Source organism: Neophocaena asiaeorientalis, unplaced genomic scaffold, assembly GCF_003031525.2.
Source record: "Neophocaena asiaeorientalis asiaeorientalis breed wild unplaced genomic scaffold, Neophocaena_asiaeorientalis_V1.1 scaffold7, whole genome shotgun sequence".
NCBI classification, from domain to species: domain Eukaryota; kingdom Metazoa; phylum Chordata; class Mammalia; order Artiodactyla; family Phocoenidae; genus Neophocaena; species Neophocaena asiaeorientalis.
The window spans coordinates 23,138,824-23,161,574 of record NW_020185337.1 but is presented as its reverse complement, the minus strand read 5'-3'; the positions used below and the strand labels follow the sequence as shown (position 1 = coordinate 23,161,574).

General features: G+C 35.0%; 1 protein-coding gene across 3 annotated transcripts in view; it reads right to left on the bottom strand.

The window, feature by feature from the left end:
* FSTL5 (follistatin like 5) overlaps positions 1 to 22,751 on the bottom strand; it is a 649,684-nt gene that overhangs the window by 437,903 nt on the left and 189,030 nt on the right. For all 3 annotated transcript variants that reach the window (XM_024736115.1, XM_024736116.1, XM_024736117.1), the window contains exon 3: positions 19,788 to 20,036. In XM_024736115.1, the coding sequence (XP_024591883.1) occupies positions 19,788 to 20,036 (249 nt within the window). The remainder of the gene's footprint in view (positions 1 to 19,787; positions 20,037 to 22,751) is intronic.

Here is a 22,751-nt window from a genome sequence, read left to right as displayed (position 1 = left end):
TTAAGTCCAGAGCTATTTCAATTAGAGAAATATGAAGGTGAATTTATATAGACATTTTGGATTTGCCTGAGCTACGATCCATAGCAGTTGTAACTGTGATATTATATATGATAGTTTAGAGCAGCAAGAAGCTGCAAATAAAATAATAAGGTTAATTATTTTAACTTACTTTAGAGTGCACTTAACTTTGTGCCAGCCACTGTGATAAAGGTAGAAAGGTTTTTGTAAATCACGCTGTTTAATTCTCAGTTAAGATTATTAGAATTATTTTTTACAGGTCACAATCGTTTTTGCATGTCCTAGTCATTGACCAGAGGACCGTTGGCTTCTAGGTGGCAGTGGTGGGATTTAGAACAAGCATTCCGTACTCCAGAGGTTGCACTTTTTAGTAACCACAAACAAGAATACAGAGGGGCATTTCTACTGCTTTCCTTGCTATGTTATTTTCCCTCAGATATATGACAATAGTGGGTTTTATCAATGCCACCTGGGCCACAAGAGAGTAATAGTTTCCTCCTCCACCTATACATGGAGATATACAGTTGATACATAGGATCTGTACTTGTCTAGATAATTAATCTATCATGTATTAGTTTAGCCTTGATCTTTTTGATATGTTGTCATGACCTCTGAATTCCATAATGACGCTAAACTCTCAAAAATACTGCCAATAATAATTAAGCATTTTTTGTATCTTTGCTGTTTTGGTACCTGAACTGTTTCTTTCCTTAATTAATGGTAAAATTGATAGATTAAATGTCTTGTAATTATTGAATTACAAACAAATATATTTTGATTTTTCAATTATTGAAATACACAAAATTATTTTGTAGGTAAAAATGATCGCATATTAGCAATTTCTAATGTTTCAAACTGATAATATTTTCTTATTTCCTACAATGTTCATGCTAAACTTGGTTATTTGGTAATAATTTCTTTAATTTTCCTGCACCAATGTATTAATGCTTTGTGAAATTTTTAATTTAAATGCTGAAGACATGTTTACCACCTCCCTGCAACACACACATACAGATTAGACAGAATTAAAGCAGCTTAATGCAACTGGGAAAAGTTCATATCTTCCATTTTGTTTTATATAATATTAGGAATTATTTCTTATTTATCAATAGATATTAATGGTTATAATAAATATAATGGAGTTTGTATCTAATAAAGCTGCAGCTGCGGAAGCTGATATATTTTAATATCTTAAACCTGAAAAACTATTACATTTTTCTAATTAAATAATCAGGCATTTACATGATTTCGTGAGAAGAATTTTATAAAAATTGTGTTTTTATTCTCTAAGACCTTTTGGATTATAGACAATTGAATTTCGTATACTTACATTCTACATTTTTATTTTCAGTGTGGAAGCATCAATCAATCGATCAATCATACATTCCGTGAAATGTATTGATTTTTTTCATTAGGTGATTAAGGATTCTACTGACATATATATGTGTGTGTGTGTGTATATATTATATATATATATATATAACTATACATATATATACTTTTAAATATAGTAAGTATATATTAATATTTTGTATTTTTAAATTAAGACACCAAACATTTGAATCCACCTGGATCATGCTGTTTATGAATAAAAATATTATTAAGAGAATAAATTACACATTTCATTCTATTTAATTTATTTGTATTAGGCAATTAGAATATTATGTATTACATATTAAATATATAAGATAAATATAACACTATATTAAAATTTAATTTATAAATTACGTTCATATTTATATTGCATGTACTTATGTATTTATTGAATGGATTTGCCACTCTTTATTTAACCATTCACCTATTGAAGGGCATCTTGTTTGCTTCCAGGTTGGGACAATTTTGAATAAAGCTGCTATAAACATTTGTGTGTACGGCGTTTATTTTTGCACCTAAGTTTTCAACAACCTAGGAACATGTTTATTACTGGATCATATGGTAAAACAATGTTTAGCTTTGTAAGAAACTGCCGAACTGTTAAATATTGGTTTCTGAGAAATTACTCAAATTTTGAAGCAGAGGAAATTATAACAGTTGGGGACACTTCTGACTATTCTTAATTAATGCTTTTAAAACCTGCATCTATCAACCCAAAGAACACTTTCTTACTTTCTCAAAATTAAGCATTAGTTCTCAGGAGACTTTCAACAACTATTAATACGTGTTTTAAGTTTTTAATATTTAGAGTGCTAATCTATGACTGAATATCATTACCAGCAATAAATCAGGTCTGTGGTATCTACACAGATACACCAAGTAAACAATTCAATCTCCTTATAGTGGAATGCAGGGAAGTATAATTCAGTCCTGAGATTATAATTACAACAAACTCTCAAATGAAAAGTGTCATTCTTATATTTTTAAACAGCCAGAACGTAAAAGTCACTAAATGGCAGCAAGCAAACTGAAGAGTTCAATTTTATGTGGAATTCAAGTTTGCGTCAAGTCTTTTGGAAAAAACAAAACAAACAAAAAAACCCCAAAAGACCCCACACCATTTGGTATTGTCAGTTTGGGGATTTTTTTTAGCCTATCTAATAGTTACATAATAGTATCTAATTGCCGTTTATATTTACAATTCCCATATGAACACTGGTGTTGAGTCTCTTTCCATACACGTTTGCAGCTGTTTATCTCCTTTAGTGAGGGGTCCATCACTGCTCAGTCTCTGTTACCCTTTTTCAGGTAACAACCCCACAGTTTTCTTTCAGGAAGATACTTTCCCTCCATCCCTTATCCTCTTGGACGGAGTAATTCCATCTTCAATATTTGAAACAGGCCTGGCATAAGAGTCAGTTGGTGGGCAAAGAATTAGAGATGGGCAGGTGACACAACTGTCAGTCATGGGATTCTAATGGGAATTTGTGTGAGAGAGAGGCTGTCTTTCATTGGATGGGAAACTGGGGAAAGTAAGTCCCATGGTGCTGCAGACTCTCGAGAAAGTCTGCTTTCTGCCACTCAGGTCTGCAGAGCTGATGCAGAGGAGATCAGAGTCAGGCGCGGACAGAGGACACCTTCATGGGAACGCATTTGAGCCCTGGCACGCAACTTTACTCTACCCTTATAATTTTAATTGTACATACAACTAAATGTCCTACTTTTTGCTTAATCCAATTCATTGGATTTTTCTCTTGCTTAACAATTTCAAAGCTGCAAACAGATACATTCACACAGAGGTGTCACGAAAAGTCCTAAACTTCTTCTGCAGAACTTCTAGGAAGCTTCTCTCTTCCTATTTATTCAGGATTTTAAGCTATTTCTTACTTACAGAACATCTACTAACTGTCGGATTCTGTTCTAGGATTTGAGGATACAGTGATGAAAAATCAAACAATGTCCCTGTCTTTAAGGAATGTCACTCCAGTGGGGAGGAAACAGAGAAAAGCAGACAGTATATACAGACAAGTAAATAAACCAAGGACAAGTAAACCCCTTCTGCAGAGCAGCCAGGTGTCTGTGAAGAGAACACAAAGGAGCCTGCATGGAAGAGGTTGCGTATTTAGAGAACACGTTACCAGCGCTACCAAGAAAGCTCTGACCCCAGGACAGCAAAGTGAGACTGTTTTTATATTTATATTTATGTTTATATTCATGTGTAAATATATATTTAAATATAACTACTTTTAACAGTGGTTCAAGGCAAGTGAGCATAATCAAGGAACCGTTTTATGAAGCAGATGGTCAAAATCAGCCTTCAAATAGAGGTTGAAGAACGTTCTTGGAACAGAAGGCATCTAATCGGATGAAGTAAACAGAAACTAAAAAGAGAAAACAATGAAGTGCAGAGAGCAGCAGGAACAACAAAACGAGCGAACAAGAAATGAAAGAACAGAAAACCCTTAATAATCACAGCAGTATGCGGACACTAAGCCACTGCGAAGGCGTCTATGAGCACCTTGGACCCTGAGAAGATGCAGACACATCCCAGCAGCAGAGCTGTGGCCCTGGTCTGGTCCTACTCGGTCAGTAAGCACTGACCAGTTCTCATTTGTAAAGAGGTTATAGCAAAAGTTAAACATGTTTGAGATTGTCTGTACTGTCAAGCTCTTTAGAAACCTGTTAGTAATGTATTCTTACTCCGAAATTGTGTTTCTAAACCACTTTTATTGTTATCCTTCAAGATGTCTGAAGGGATATGTTTGAATATTCATTCTTTTATTTATTCCTTCACTTATTTACTGCATATTTACTGAGCTGTTACCTCAATTCTAGACTTGGCAAAGATGGTTTATAAGAAAGAAAATGTCCCTGCTCTCCCTGAGTTTACATTTTAATAAGAAAGCCTGCCAAAACCCAGAAGTCATAAATTGCTAGTATCATTTCTGTAATGTTACTAAGGTATACTTAATGTATTTTGTACTCAAAAATTAAGTATAGAACACTTAATGTATTTTGAAGAAAAATATCAAAAGATATTTTATAAAGGATGTCCTATGTGGAGGTGACACATGAGAGTTGGAGTGAAGGAATAAGCCATGTGCAGACCTGAGGAACAGCCTTCCCAGCCGTGCAAGGATGGGAACATAAAGGCCCTTGTGTGGGAGTGAGCTCCCCGTGTTTCAGTATCAGTGAAAAGGGACATGGGACCGAATGAGTGAGCAGTTAGGGAGAGTGATAAAAAGCATGCCTAAGGTATGGATCCTGTGAAACCTAGATTATGACTAAGACTGCATTCTGCTTGGGGTATTAAAGAGCATTTGGGGTGTTTTGAGAAGGAGAGCAACATAATCTTATTTGTCTTCTATAAATTTCATTCTAATCTTTGAAATAGATATATAGTTAGAAAACAAAAAAAAGCTAGCATAAGGCTGGGTTTACATCAATTAAACCCCAAATAAAGATGAGTATCTATGTGCAACATTTTCAATCTCTTTCTTCTTCTTCTTAAGAAGAAGATATATTCTTTATTATTATATTAAGAAGATATATTAATATATTAATATATTAATATAATAATATATTATATTAATATATTATATTATTATATTAATATATTAAGAAGATATATTCTTTATATAAATATACTTTGTATATTTATCTAAATATACAAAGTATATTTATCTAAATATACTTTGTTATATGTACTCTGGTAAGTTTCATTGCTCAGTTCTTTAAAATACTTACCAACTTAATATTGTTACCAATTATATGTTATACACAGCAATATTTTGCCTAGTTTTAATAAGTTTAATGAAGATCGCAACTACATAAAAACGCTCCGTAGGGACTTTCCTGGCTGTCCAGTGGTTGAGACTCCGCGCTTCCACTGCAGGGGGCGCCAGTCCCATCCCTGGTTGGGGAACTAAGATCCTGCAGGCCTTGCGGTGTAGCCAAAAAAGAAAATAAACACTCTGTAAAATCAATTTAATATGTAAAATCATATGATATTTAATCTGATAAGTAAACATTTATTCTTTTAATTTCACTAAATGAAGACAGATTCTCTTAGACCTGCTTTTATGTACTAATAATCCTTAGCCAAATTAACTTTCTTAGTATTAAGCCATTGAGATAGGTGTTTTATTTTTTTTAATACATAATATTTTAAATGATCAGGCAAGGGAACATACAGATATTTAAATAATAGACAAAGGCAATAGGGTTAAGTTTGAATATAGTAGTGTTTCTCTTTATTTTCTTCATCTTCTGTGAATCTGTGTCATTAAAGATGAAAGGAATTAAAATGTAAAGCTTTATAAAAATAACTTCCCAAAGAATATTTTTTGTGGATATATTTAATCCTTGCTACTCTCGTATCTGCTATCCTAACTTTTGCTAGCTTTCCCACCAATATTAAGACTTTGATAGTTGCTTTTAGATATTTGAAGGGTGATGTCTAATTAATCATCAAAGTCAGGCTACTCACCCTAGCAATAGTTGACAGAAGACTATATTAAACACCTTATCAGGATTTTTATTGTGGGAGTTTTTAATAGGTGTTATTCCTACAGGATATCAAATCCCAAGCTCTAACACTTATTTTTTCATGAACTTCATTCATTTTGCTTGATCAGGTTATTAAGCCTTCTAAAAGTTTCTCTTATTTTATGTACCACCACTTTTAACAAAGTTTAAAGGATGCTATTGATGTGACTGGCCCCAAGGGTTCTATTCAAATATAATTTTCATTTCCTTTTGGCATAAAGGGATAATTTTAAAAAACCTTTCTTTTCTAGACCCCTCAAAAACTATTACACCTTGTCCCATAAAAATAAGAAAAATGAGGAACACTTTTTCATTCATTTCTTCAATTTTTATTACTTGAAACCATCCTTTCATTTTTTTCTCCACTGCTATTCCTAGGTGTAAATTATTAAAACATCCTTGTTATAACTATATTATAATTTTAGTAAAATGTATTTTTAAACAATTGCTGACATACAACATAAATCTTAGGTATCTCAAGACTTTTAAAAATAATTCTTATCAAGAGCCTGATAGCTCAATTATTGAAGTCACATTGGATTTTCCCTAAGATTAGACATCGATATTTCACTGAGGATACATGGAGCATTTTTAGTCCTTAGTTATAGACAATAAGATCCTCTTGGGGAAATAGTATGTGGATTTTCCAAAGTATATTTAGTCTTTTTTCTCCAAAAGCATACAATGCATAGATCCATCACTAATTAACAGAAATTCAGATACTTCATGTCCTCGGCCACTCAAATGCTTTCTGTGTTACTCTGGGCCCCTCCTTATTCTTCCAAGTCTCCAGTCCTTCCTTCAATCATGTAAAGATTGAAGGTAAACGGCAACATTATGACAAAGACAGACACAGTATTACTAGAAAAAATCAAGAGCCGAGCTCACGGGAGAAAATCAGGGAAAAGAAAAATGTCCTGTATATCGCAAAATGCATTAGAATAGTCCTATAAGGAAAAAAAAAACCACTCCTTTTTTCTATAATCTCAAATTCTAAAACTTTAAGAAATATGATTTTTTCAACAAGTAGGATTTCCAGATTTAACTTAGGTATTCACAAACAAACACAATTCTGATGAATTCTATCACTTCCAAACTTACAGACCTTGGCACATAAATACCAATCCCATTGTGATTTGCAGGTTCACAACATAAATGTGGTGATGCCTTGTCTTAAAATAATTAAAGAATCAAGAGGATTGTTTCTTAAGCTAGCTCACAATTTAGTTTATTCAAGTGCTTTAGGATTTGATAATTAGAAATAGGAAGTTTATTTTCTCAAAACTCAATTCATTATTGATTAATGATGAGAGCTAATTGTTTTAAACATCCCATTCACCTTTTTCTCATAAAATGAAACTTACTGTTGAAGCTTTACTTTAGTCTAAATAATTTATGTTAAACAATACTGATAGTGTTCCATTTATATAAAATTCATTTTTCTTAAAGAGTAAGGGTATGTTTGGCATTCAGCAGAAACTAGACAGCAGAAGATGCTCTTTATGCTATCCTTAGAAAAACAAAAACACACACAGAACACACACATTTTCACATAATAAAGAAAAAATGTTAAAAGTAATAATGATTTGAGTACCAATACCAACATTAATATACCTGTACATTTTATTGGTTATTTTATGTTAAAAATCACTGGATCCTCAGCCAGTTAATTATTGAGGCATATCTGTACACACTAACGCCAGTCTTTAAAAAAACTCATTATTTTATTGTTAAAATGTGTGAGAAAATAGAGATTAGCATTATTATTGTAAATATTAACATTTCAAATCAATGTGCATATGTATGTACATATATATTACTATTTTAAAATTCGTATTTGAATTACTTAATTCTTGCCTACTATTATGAATTTATCACAGGCCCTATCACGGTAACAGGCAGTTGGGTGATATGGTGCCTTAACAAACCCAATATATAAAAATTCACTTTTAATAAACTATGAAAAAATTATCTTTTTTGTCAAGTAATTTTCATTTTACAGGAGATATTCCTTCCCATTGTAGTTCCTTTAAATTTTTTTTAAATGATTAAAATTAGACATAATTTTCATAGAAATGTTGGTGGACAATAAAATTCACCTGCAATGCAATTTCTGTGCTCCCAGGGTGCTTGGTCAGGAATAACTGAATTTTGTATGTTTACCTAGAGATGCTACACCATGTTGCAGATGTTCGTTCCATGCCCAGGAAAGAGTCTGTTGAATGGCCTTTTTGTAGACTATGAATATAAAGCAAATGATCCACATTTACTTTTAGAGGAGATTATGATCAAAGTTCATGAATATGTATGGTTAAGGTAAAGCAAAAAACCAACAAGACGCTTTTTCTTGTGTTTAGGTGAAGGCTCTGGGGATGCACTGGTAGGTAATAATGAAAAATAGAATTTTGACCCTGATGTTCAAAATGAGGGAAACATGGTGCGGCAGGCTGGCAGAGTCCTGGCTGAGATTTACTGACCACAGAGAACCCTGAGCAAAGTACGACCAAGCAGAAAAGGAGAATGGAGAAGTTTCAGAGTGAGGCTTTCTTCAGAGGCAGAAAGTAGCTGAGCCTGGAATCTTCTGGGGGACCCACCTTTGGACAATGTTTTAACCTATGATTTTGGCACATGAGCTCCAAAATTAGAGCCCAACTTGTGCAAACCTGTGATAACTTCAAAGAGTCAAAACTTCCAGAATCCTGAGTCCATATAAGAGATTTTGCGATAGAAGAATGGAAAAGAAACTTGAGTTTCCTGAGGATGAGACATAACTAGGTGCCCCAAGAAATGGCAAGAAATCAACTAGAGTGAAATCCTATGAATGCTCACTGATATCTCGAATAACAACCAGAGTTCCTTCTGTATTACTAGTTGCTGGTGAAGAGACTGCCCAGCATTCAAGAGTAGGAAAAGACAGCAGCAGACAAAGACAAAGAGATTTGAGTCAAGTACTTTGGTGAAAAGAAGATAGGTTTTTGAAATAGCTAAAGGCTCTAGCTCAAATTGATCCATTCACTCTAATTTGATTGGAAATAAGGTTGGAATACAGCTTGCTTTTTATGCACTTAACACTTTGGTCTTCCTGGGCTTTTCTTAGGAAACAGGGTCAAGAGTTTGGATTGTAAATGGGGGCAGTGCCTTGGCCTCTTCCAAAAGCCACAGTGTAATGACATTTCTCTCGAGGTCACTGCTTTCCAGTGTCAGAGGGCAATGGGATGGTCCGTGTTGGGACAGGGCAGTGAGGGGGACTGCGAGAGGGGTGAGGTGAGAAGAGGCTTTGCCTCTGACTAACAAACCATTTTCTGAGTCTGCAAGTAAAATTTCCAAATATTTAGCATGACCTAGAGTCAAATACAGCAACCTGTTGCTCTCTACTGCTTGTAAGATAATGTCTCGATGTCTAAATATGATTTTTATTTATTTATTAATTTATTTTGTGTACTATTCTGATGGTGAAATAATTAGAATTCCATAGAAAGGACATGGCATCATCCTTCTCTCATCTATTTAAAGATATGTTTAAATGAAACTCCACACCTGCTACTACCAGTAGATGTAGACACAGCAGTAACACATTTATACAGGAGTCGGTGTGCAGGTTTACTGTGGAATTAATGAACAAAGCTGTCGCTATGTTGTGTATGAGCTGTTTCTGAGCTATGGAGATCGTGCCAACGTGTCATGTAAATGTTTCCACTTCCTAAGATTTTTAAAGGCCAAAACATGTGCTGTATTATTCAAGCATATTCTTCTTCAGGATCTGAAAGTAATTTTGACATAAATTTAATTAAGCCCCAACCCCACTCTTATGTTTTGTAGAATGCCATCATAGCTAAATGCTACAGTTATTATTCCCAGTACTGGAAAACACACCCAATACCAACTGGCATGTTCTTTTCTATTTCACCAAAAGTGCAGTTGATGTGGGCCTATTAGTATCTTTCAAGTGAAAAATTAAACAACGCTCAGTTTTATTGTCTATATAATTAATTTAAACCCATGTATCTGTTTTGAAAATAAGTAAATCTGGGGATCCAAAAAATGAATTATGGGTTTTGATAAGGAATGGGAACTCCACTCAAAGCTAGAGCTCTAATGTCAATATTCTGTGCTTGTTTGGAAGTAGATGGACATCCAGTGACTAGATAGATACAATGCAAATGAACATTTCCAAAAATCGTTCTCCTCCTTATAATATTCCCTTAGTCAAAACAGGCCACGCACCGCACTACATACAGGACATCAGGCTGTCTGAGTTTTTATACATATGAATTAGCTTCAGCACACACTACATCACAACACTTTTACTGGTACTCATCTGAAATTCAAGTGAACGACCAGTATCTCCTAGGTTGACAGAGTGAACAGAATAGGTTAAAGATGTGAATTCTTACAAAGGAAGACTCCCTTCTTATTAAAAGAATGGGCAGTGACTTTCAAAGCCACGTGAGTTAACACGCGGGATAAGAAGGTGGAATTTGTTCTCAACACGTTCCTTCTGAGTTTGAACTTCCCTGTTGTTTTCTGAATGTGACTGTCTCATTTCTTTCTGAATATTGTTCTCAAGCATCCCTCCTTTCCTCTTTTAATTTGGACCTCATACTCAGTAATAATAAACTGCCAAGAGAACAAAAAGTATATGGCCATCAATAATGTTTGGATGTAATGTGACACATTTACACTGATAAAAAATGTTTCACTTAAACAAAGGGTAGATAGGTTGTTTTGACACAGAATGATTTCAGCATATCTGACTATCAAGCACAGATGCTTATCTAACATAACATGAGATTTTCTGGCAATGGGGAAAAACATCGATGGGCATTTATCGAATGAACTAGCCACTCATTTCCACTAATTTGGCAAAAGTAAGAACTGTGTCATCTTCATCTTTGGATAGTGCCTTTAAAATGGGTCAGCCACAGGATTAGGTGACAATAAACGATCACCAGCGAACAGTCAAAAAATCATATTTGCTCATGAATACCTGTCCATGGTATACATATGCATATATATTTTCTGTAGATACTTTTATTATTTATTACCTGAAACCTTTTGACAGGCCTGTGACACTTTGAACACTTATAAATTTAATCAAGCATATGTAATATTGTTCCTTTCAATTAATTACACTAATGCTTAATTAGATTCATCAAAAGCTCATGCATCTCCCTCAATTTTTATTAGCTCTTTCTTCCTTTTTAAGAAAAAAATGTTTCAAAAAGTGAATTAGGGCTTCCCTCGTGGCGCAGTGGTTGAGAGTCTGCCTGTCAGTGCAGGGGACACGGGTTCAAGCCCTGGTCCGGGAAGGTCCCACATGCCACGGAGCAACTAAGCCCATGCGCCACAACTTCTGAGCCTGTGCTCTGGAGCCCACAAGCCACAACTACTGAAGCCCGCGCACCTAGAGCCCATGCTCCACAACAGAAGCCACCGCAATGAGAGGCCTGCGGATCACAACAAAGAGTAGCCCCCGCTCTCTGCAACTAGAGAAAAGCCCGCGCGTAGTAACGGAGACCCAATGCAGCCAAAAATAAATAAATTTATATTAAAAAAAAGTGAATTAAATGTCAAAAACCCTAGCAACATCCACATTAAGTCAATCTATATTCCAACATGATTGGGAGCCAGATTGATTAAAACATATTGAATAAATTAAATGTTTAAATGAAGAAATATTTGATAGAAAATGTTTGAGCTGCCTCAAACTTTCAGATAATTTGCTTAATCAAATAAAGCAGTTTCATTTGTCAAAGTATATCCTCAGCACAATGACTGTTCTCAATAACATTGACTTATGGCTTGCTGATGGAATTAATAATAAAATGCTATTATCTTAGATATATGTCAAGATAACTGCTCATCCACTTTCTGTTTTTTGAGAGATATCTGTCAACAGTTCTTTTTTCCTAAATAAAAATAGTTTGTGTATGACACAAATAGTTACACATAATGGTGACTGCTAATTCATAAGAGAGATGGAAAGCCATTGAAATAAAATAGCTATTGTAGACTTACATGCTTTCCAAATACTTTGGAAAGGTGTGTCTTGGCTAACTAGTCTAAACAGATTTCATTATTGCAAGTTTTAATTAACAGGCACAAATGTAAACTGTATGTTAGCATTAGGAAGTTAACCCAAAATATGTAATAGAATTTCCAGGATTTAGAGATGGTTGGGAATCCACTTTGTTCTATACACAAGCTGAGGCAAAAGGTACTCACCAGGAGAGCTCTGGATACAGAGTAGATATGCGTAATAAAGCAAAGATAACATAATCGTTCTGCCCCTGAGAGAGGTGGAAAATATGGCTTTGGACTCTGTCTTCCTATGTAATTCTTTCCTGGAAAATTTAAAATCCTGGTTCAACCCCATTCCTTATCTTCTCAATGCCTTACTCTAAGCAGCTGACTATATTGTATCAGTAGAAGAATACACAGCCATGGAAGACTACTCTGACTTTAAATTCATGAGCAAAATATATCACATGGTTTGTCAGCACCACCCAACACCCTATTACACCCCTGGTCTTTTCTCTCTGTTTCCTTGTTTATTGTTTCACAAATTTTTTTCTTTGTTCTCAAATCCCCGAAACTTTCTTCTCTGCCACTTTTAACTCATGCTTCCTTTTTATTTCATTAAGAAATTATAAGCACCCAGATAAGAACCACATACATCTAAAGTATTAAATATGTCCAGCTACCAGCACCAGAAAGGGCCTGTTTTTGCCCTTCCTTCTTGTTAATGGTTGAAGAATCCGTGCTCTCATCTAAAGCCAAATCTGGCCCTTGTGCACTGGGTCCCATTCTCTCTAGCTGACCCAAAGGCTCTGCTCTGTCAAGGGCCCCTCTTTCTCTTGTCTCAGAAATTTTCCCTTCTCCGTTTCACTACCCCACTTACATGTCTCCCTTCTGATCACCATATATAGAGGTGAGAGACAGAGAGACACAGAATCTCTACATGGATCTGCTCCTCTTTAGAGAAACACTCTTCCAGTGAGCTTTCTGTACTTTATCTCTCACCTCCTCAGCTCCTGTTTTCTCTCTTACCAAAGTGAAGCGTGGACTTAATCTTTCCAAACCTGTGGTCATTTCCCGATCCTCCTGAGACTTGATCTCAGCCACATTTATTTCAGCTCACCACTCTGGCCACCATGAAAAACTTTCTTCCTTAGCTTCTGTTTATCTACACTCTCTCTCTAAGTTTTCCTCCTGTATCGCTGTCAACTATGTGTCTGTCTTCTTTGTTTGCTTTTCTCCACTTTCTGACTGCTGAAGGTTGTTGAAGCACAGCAAGGTTCTGTCCTCAGCTCTCTTTCTTCCCGGTGTGCACTCATTCATTCTCCAGTTTATCTCAACCATAGAGTTCTTTGGTCTTGACACTTAATTCTTAAATGTATGTCTTGTGCTCCAAAATCTTCCTTGATTTGCAACATGATTCCCTCCAAATTTGTTTCTACATAACTCTCTGGATGATAATCACATGTAAAACTTCTCACTTTTCCTATTTGGCTTTAATTTTTATCATTATCAGGTTTTCAAATGTTCTCTGAAATATCTATAGGAACTCCCTCAGAAAGGATTTTCAAAGTGAAACATAGATCAGACTAATGGAGAATAATTTCCAACTGCATTTTCTAGAACATTTTATCCCCAATTACATATGCTGAATGTAATCAATGGAAAGTTTTTCGTTACCTGTTTTTTGCAAAGAAATATCAGAGAGGAAAAATCAACTACCCTGGAAAGTAATAGTTGTAAAAAATGTTCTTCACTTCGTAAGTTGCAGAAATATCACATTTAACAGTTGAAAATCAGATAGTAAGAGAATGAACACCATAAGTGTAGGTGTGACTGCTACAATATTTAAACAGCTTCAAGATAGAAGAAAAATTATTTGAAGTAATAAATTGTTCTCATTTTTTCTGTCATTGCTGAATACTGTGCTCTATTGATAAATATTCATAAATCCATAGAAAACATGAAATAAAATATTAAATAAAATATTCTTTTTACAACTTGACACCAAAAAAAGATAAAAATAAAAATGTACAAAAACAAGTTAAGACTATCCATGTATTTGAAAGTTACATTTAGCTCCTATATGTCACAAAAAGAGGAAAATTTGACAAAAATTAAATACAGTAAGAAGTCCACTTAGTCTCTAAATTTATATGGGGGGTAGGGGAGTAAAATCACATTGTTATACATCTAATAGGTATTCTATTTATAGTATACGGTAAGCAAAATAAGCCTATAAGTCAGTGAGAAAGGTGACTATGAGATAGATGTTCAATTACAATCAAGAAACTAATAATAAATATGTTTCTAAACTTGAGTTATTTTTTCTTTAAGTAGTCTTATTTACAATTGGAAAACTTATTACCTTCAATTTGTTTATTATGATCTGACAGATTTGGTTCTGTAATAATTTGACCAGAGTCTTTTACGCAAGACTGATGTAAACCTAAAAGAAATTATGTGTGGCTTCCCAGACTCAAGGGTGAAAATTTATTTCAATCAAGTGTTCACAGTTATTGAAGTTCCACTCTTTTTTTTTTTTTTTTTGCGGTACGCGGGCCTCTCACTGTTGTGGCCTCTCCCGTTGCGGAGCACAGGCTCCGGACGCGCAGGCTCAGCAGCTATGGCTCACGGGTCCAGCCGCTCCACAGCACGTGGGATCTTGCCGGACCGGGGCACGAACCCGTGTCCCTTGCATCGACAGACGGACTCTCAACCACTGCGCCACCAGGGAAGCCCTAAGTTCCAATCTTTTAAACCCAGTAATTATCTCTTACTAACTTCTTTTGCCCAAGAACTATGTTAAATGCATTATTTAACCCTTACAAATACCACAGTGAGAAACGTTGTTTCTAAATAACGTAAAATAGTCACATGGAAATTACTATAAAAAATAAATTTTTAAAAATCAAAGGCAAGTAAGCTATTATGGCATTAGAGACTTAAGTGGAATGATTTGAAGCATACATGCACTAAAAGAGAGGCCAGAAGCCCTTGGTTCTTATCCAAGTAGCTTTAACTTATGTGTGAATGTTGGCAGCCATTTAAAAAATCTTAGGCTTATTGCCTTCTGGCTTGTTATTATAATGAATTAATAATATAATAGCTGTGAAAGTGTTTTGACATAAATAATACCCAATATTTCTCATTTCTCTCTGACAATATTTTAATACATTTGTTGGGTGGTCCTAACATTTAAATCCTCCTCTTTTGGAGCTTTTCATATTATATGTAAAATCTATAACATATCTACTATCTACAAATGGAAGATAAACACATACACTATGTAATGTTTACAAAATCCTTTAGAGTTTTCAAAAATCAGGGGAGAAGTAAACATTTGGTATGATTTTAGTAGCAAATACTGCATTTACAAATGTGCGCCTAACAACGATTCCTAAAGTATGTTATATAGTGGGTTATACGTAGGATTCTGCAGGTCACAGTTTGATTAGAGAGGAGAGTGACAACAAAACTATATTCTTAACACTGATTAAAATTTCAGTGCAAAATAAATATGAAAAATGAAACACAGCTCAGTTGATTTTGTCATCAAATCAGAAAAATTTAATGTACATCTAATGAAATTCAGGGGACTAATAAAATTGGTTTTGAGGTTGTGGGTACAGGATGCATTCAGAGGAACTGGAACTTCTGAGTGTCAGCATTTTGTCCAAGTTATTAATTTCACCACCAATCTGTAACTCCATTTGGCTAATACTGACTAAAAACAAAATAGAACAGAACAAACAAACCAACATCTGGGTACCATTTTCCAAAGTTGATATTATCAACATAATTATTTTTCATGAAATGGTAAACAAGCCTGTTTCAACATAAAATAGAAGCTTTACCAACATGCCCTTTCCCAAAAAAAGGCAATCTAAAAGCCCAGGGGGAATATCACAGGGCATTTTACTGATCTATTTTAAAATATCATTGGCAGCCCAGTTTTCTAGACTAAGTTCTAGAAATTCTGTCTTAAAAAATAATAATAATCAGGAAAGAGAATCAATTAAATATGAATGCCTCTCCAGATTATACCAAAGAAAAAGAAAACTATGTCAGATCTCATTCAAATAGCACACTCATAGCTGTAAAAACACGTATTTCCCAAGTTGTTACTCTTTGTGATGCACATTTAGGTGCACAGAACATTTGCATTTATAGCAGTTTTATAATCAGTGCAGTAAATGGCCGAAGTGTTTCTGTTCAATTGACTTTCTCATAAAAGGCTTAATTCCCTACTCCTCTTGGCAGAGGTTATATCTTGAGCTTCTTACTCCAGCTTACATCTATACTGTGAGTGTGTAAATTCTGCTGGGTGACCCGGTGTCTGACAGACTGACCCAGCGTCAGGTGAGAGGACCTTTTATTTGTTATGTGTAACCACGTGTATTGCAGCAGTTAGAAAGCCATTTGCGGGTGAGGCATGGGAAATAAAAGCAAAACTCTCATCACAGTGAATAACAAGGCATTATATAAAATGGAAAGTTTGATTCTATGGTAAAGATCATCATAAAGTATTTGATGCCAATAAACAAATACTATAATATTCTATATCCTATTGTAGATAGTTTCTTCATAATCAAATAAATGTGAATAGAAATAAATTAGAAAAAAATTTGTGTTCACAGATGTATGTTTTCTCTATAGTTTCAGAAATCATAAATCACTAAAGAAAATTCTTAGTGAATTCATGTCTATGTTTATGAGTCAGTAGTAATAAATGCTGAGTATACTACAGAGGCATTTTAAATATTTAACACAAATAATAATAATAAGATATATAGATATAGGTTAGATATAAGTATAGATATATGTATTGATATAGAGATAAATATAGACATAAATGTTTTTAATCTGGACTCTAATCTTAATTTTAAAATGATGAACAAATATACAGGCTTAATTATAAATACTAAGCATAAATCTGATAAATTTATGATATGTGAAACAAACAGGACTTTGCTTAACGTTCAAGTCATTAATGAATAATGCAAATCTTCCTTTCTTTAACTTTTTAAAAAGTTTTTGTTATTTTTTCAGTACTTTTTAAATTAAACTCTTTTATTTTATGATAATTATATAGTCATCTGCAATTGAAGAAGTAATACGGAGAGATTCCATGCATCCTTTACTCATTTCTACCAATGGCAAGTAACGTTTTGCAAAACTATAGTACAATATCATAAACAGGATACCAACTTTGACACTATCCACTGATCTTACTCAGATTTTCTGTTTCACTTCTATCCATTTGTGTGTGGGTATGTGTGTTGTGTTCCAGTCAATTTTACCACACACGTAGGTCCCTGTATTCACCACCCTAGCCAAAACGATAGGATAATAAAGATCTGCGAATATGTTTAAAATTGATTTTAAGGCATTAGTAATCTTTTAAATCAGAAGTTAACAAACCTTTACTGAAAAGATAAAGCATTTTTTAGGCTTTGCAGGCCATACTGTCTCTGTTGTAACAACTCAATTCTCTTTTTGTAGCTCAAAAGCACCCAACGACAATTCCTAAACTAATAGTGAGGCCGTATTCCGATTTGGCCTATAGATTCCTGTTTGTTGATTTCTATAAGGTTTTCTTAATCACCTTTTATTAGATCTAAAAGTAGAAAAAAAAATTTTAAGGAGGAAAAGATTCCTGTTATTTTGCTTGTTTTGATTTTTTCTATTTGAAAATATTTAATTAAACATAATTTTTTAGCAGTTCTTGAACATAATATTTTGACTTGCTTCTTCCTTTGGGCCATTATTTGAAACAATATAAATTGCTGAAGTTCCACAGAAAGAATAATCCACAAGCACAAGAATTAATTTTAGCCATCACACTATTAGGCCTTCGGCTCCATAGAATCTTCTTTTATGTCCAAAATTTGGCCAATTGCACACTAATAAGACAAGCAATTTATCATTTTATTATATATTATTTACTTCCTTTCTGCTGAAATAAAATCCTCTTATGAGATACATATATATTTATATTAGGCAAGACACCAAAACAAATAAACAAACAGAAGACCCACAAATTCTGAGACCTGGGAAATATGTTAACCCCTGGTAACTCACCCAGTTAATATAAATTAAATTGTAATACTATGTATGATGACAAAGTATTTTGGAAGCAATCATAGATCTAATAAGTATGCTTAGTATGTCTGAAGGACAAAAGATTTTTAAACCACTGTTTTATGAAGTAACTCATAAGGAAGGCAACATTACACGCTCTATCCACTTCATTTATTTCCACACTGATTTGCATACTGCAATGCATTATGCCTAAGCCTCCAGCAATAGAGCAGAACATTAAATACTCCAGATTTTTTTCCTCACATGATAATTATCGTATATTTCCATATAATCAATCAGTTGGGCCAAACCTCAATATTAGAATATAATTCTAAGTTAATCGCATATTATTTACATAGTTCTATTATACTACATATCAATGGAATAGTAAAATTTTTGCTATACCATTTCAGGTCAAAATGACAGAAAAATATTATTTTATGAGTATTAAAGCACAGTGTTAATCCAGTTAATTTTAGCTATTTATAAGACAGATTAGATAGAAGAGGATAAGAAACAGAACTTGAAACCAAAGCATCTGTTATTCTTTCAGTAAAAGAAAATAATCTAATGCCATCAATTTCTTCAATACATGTAATCAAGGTGCACAGATTCACTCTGGTAAAGAAACTATTCTTGTAATTTTTCTCATTTATATCAAAGGGCTTCTAGTAGCCACAATGGCTACAGAGCCTTCCATCTTAATTCATTTGAAAAGCTGTGTGTCTTTTTTAAAATCGCCTTGAAAATAACACTTTCTTCTACCAAGTTTGAAAAAGAAAACTTAATCGGTGGGCAAATGAACAACGTTGTATGTTACCATACATTTAAGCTAAGAATTAAAATATCACATGAGCTTTTAAGTGTAAAAATACTTCAGCAACATTCTGAGAGCTAGGGATGTAGAACCAATTGAAGATTAGAAACCAAGCTGACCACTGACCTGTTAGAATGATGGGAGTTCTATATACTTAACACTTTAGAATTTCAGTCTGTGTTACGACTATTAATAAAAAAATATTCTTTCCAGCATAAATAAATAAACAAGAAATAAGTTTATAAATAAATCAAAGGCATTAAAGATGTTTAATGATTTATTTATCCAGCATGTTAAAACAATTTGTCAAATTACTAATTCAGCAGTACTTTTCATATAAACAGTTACCACTGATTTTGAGCACCATGGTAGTAAATACTGCTAACTTTTAAATTTTAAATTATTGTCATCTCAGATTTACTAATTGGGTTTAGCATGAGTTCATAGTTATTTCAGTGGGCATTTACAGGTTCCATATAATTTGAATTATGTGGTACTAGCTGAAGGCATCATTTTTAATCAGGAAGAAATGAGATGTTCTCACAGCATGGCTTGGCATTCATTCTTCTCTCAATTTCACTCCAGGTACATTTCAATGAGTGGAATTGGCTTGTTGACTGAATTGGCCACTCTGTGTCCCTAAGAAAACTGCCATGATTGGGAAGCCATATGGTGCAATGCTGTAAGCTATATTAAATTCTGAGTCATATTTTGGCCAGCTTTGTTCTCATGACTGAGATTCAGAATTGTATCCATGTAAATTTCTATCCACTTGCTGCTCACAAGTGTCATTAAGCTCACATTTTTTTTCTTTATTTTTTTAGACACTTGCTATAAAAAGTGGTGCTAGAGTTTACACTTAAAGGCACGAGTTGAGAAGACGGAAGAAATAGAGAAAGGTGACCCTTTAGGCTCACCCTGTATTTACCTTTGAAGAAGCAGTCTTCATTGTGGACAATGGTAATCTTGTGTTTTTTCAGGCAAGCAGCTCTGTGCACCTCACAGTGGTTTTCATAGAATTCTCCATCAGATCCACACACAGGTTTGTAGTGCCGATTGCAAAGGTCCATGCAGGCACATTCCGCTTGCCCTGTCTCTCTGCTGAGAACACAGTGCCTTCCCAAACCACAGTATTTGTTTTCACAAGATCCCAAAGGGCCATCCTGAATCAGGAATCCTAAGGACAAAGAATAGAAAATCACTTGGATTCATATGTCCACATAAAATGGTGATGTCAAAGTTTAAAGGGAAAAGGAAAACCATAATCTAACAGAAATATAATATAATCAGAGTTCAGTTCTCAGTGGAGAAGGGACTTGTATTAGAACCAGCAGGTGAACTTTTTCAAAATACCCTTAACATACTCCCCTTCTTTCCCATTTCTCCTTGAGCTCTCACCTCCCTACCCAATGAGTATTACAGTCCTTAAGGACAAGGGCTCTAAAGTTAAAATGCCTGAACTCAAATTCTCTACCAATTATTAGCTTTATGTCCTTGGATAAATTGCTTCTCTGTGCTAAGTTGTCCTATCTGTAATACGAGGTTGATAGTATAGATCATCTCCTACAGTTCTAAGGAATAGTACATATACTGGTCCACAGAAAGAACAGCCTTGACACATAGCAAATGTTTAACAAATGTCAACCTTTACATTAGCAGAATTCTGGTAGGAGAAAAGAAATGTATGTATATAATGTAGGAAATAGGAGAGAATAGGAATAAGAAACAGTGTCTTGAAAACTTCTTTCTGGGTTCTAACATCTGATCCTTTCTTGTTTTGACATTTGCCACTTGGCAATTACTGGCGAATTTCATGACTAAATGAACAAATCATGAAGAATTTGATTGTCTTGTTACTTGTTCAGTCTAACAATCTACATTTGCATCAGAAAAGTATAGGTGGATCTAGCAGTCTTATACCAAAACCAAACTAAGCAACTTCAATACTCAGGCTTTTATAGGTAAATCTGGCTTTTTTTCTTTGAGAACATTATCTGACTGAAAAGTAAAAAATGTCAGTAAACACACACACACACACACACACATATATATATATATATATATATATATATAGAGAGAGAGAGAGAGAGAGAGAGAGAGAGAGAGAGAGAGAGAGAGAGAGAGAGAGAGAGAGAGAGAGAGAGAGAGAGAGAGAGAGAGAGAGAGAGAGAGAGAGAGAAATATATATACATGTATCTCAAGGAATAATATATATTTACACATTCATAAATGTGTGTGTACATATATTTACCATTGGTGACAATTATATACTGCAAAAAATAAAGGTTTGAGAGGTTATAAACTTAAATTACAGTAATTTTATTAGATACCTAGTGTACATTTTCAGCTGGTTGATTTAAAACCATCTCCCTACATGATTGCATCACAATGATTAAGAACACGGTTTCTGATCCAGAGTTTAAATCATAGCTCTACCAGTTACAAATTTCAGGACCTTGGGTGGGTATCTAACACATCTATAACTTAGTTTCCTCATCTGTAAAATAGGACTAATAGTATCCTCAAACGGTTATCAAGATTAAAGGGTTTATGAGGGAGAGATCAAGATGGCAGAGCAGAAGGAGGCTGGGCTCAACTCCCTTCACAAACACATCAAACTACAAATCCATGTAGAGTGACACTCACTGAAATTGACCTGGGACTAACACAACAAGTCTTCTACACCAAGGCTATAAATAAAGATCCACAGAGAATCTGATAGGAAGGGAGGAAAGTAATCAGGCATGGACCCACACCCTAGCAGGGGACACAGAAGAGGAATGAATATCACAGGCTTGGAGATTCTCCCTGGGAGCAAGGGATTCAAGCTACATATTAGGTGCCCCAGCCTGGGGCGTCCAACACCAGAAAGGTGAGTCCTCTTAGCTGGTTTGAAAACCAGTGGGGCTTACCAGAGGGCTGTAAGAACCCAAGACTCCATTCTTAAAAGAGCACACACACAGACTTACTCCCAGTCACATCATGAAGGCAGAAGACTGAAATTCCCTGGGGCTCTGGCCAGCCTGCCAGGACATCCTCTGCACACATCCAGCCTGCATGGCCTCCTACTCCAGCCCATCTTGCTCCGGCACTGCTCCCCACTAAGGCAGAGGCTGTCATTGCCAATGAGACTGCACACATTTGGAGGGAATGGAGCAGGCTGAGACCCCAGCACAGCCTCTGTCCGGTATGGAGGTAGACACTGCCAGCTCATGAGTCCCTGTGCACACTTGAGAGTGGACAGGGTCAGTTCAGTGGTGTGACACTACCTCTGCAGCACCAAGCCAGCCTCTAAAGACAGTGTGCACACCAGGGGGGAAAGTGAAACCAGCACAGAAGTGCAGGCCCAAGCACTCAAGCCCTGGTTGCATCCCAAATCAAGGTGGAGACTACCAACACACCTGAGTGAAAGCCAAATACCTCAGGGATCTTGCTCTAGCTCCTCAAGCCTCATCCCTGCCCCAGATAGGGAAGTAATGGTTATTGAGCATAGACGATGCCCTGACCTTCTGCACCTGGCTCTGGTTGTGGCCCAACTACACCAGTGCCACCACCCACCAAAGCAGGACACCCAAGGGAAGGACACAGCCTGTGCTCTCTTCAGATCCAGCTCTCCCACCAGAGCCACTGAATGAACATATGCAGAGTGTAGAGGGACACTCCCACACAAGGACACGCCATCAAGCCTGGGATAGGCAACTGTTTCACCTAGTTTCATAGAGAAAAAGGAAGTTAAACAGAATGAGAAGACAGAGGAATATATTTCAAATGAAAGAATAACAGCAAAAACAAACGAACAAAAAAAATCCCTGAAAAAAACCCTAGTGAAATAGAGGAAAATAATTTACCTGATAGAGTTCAAAGCAATAATAGTAAGAATATTAACTGAACT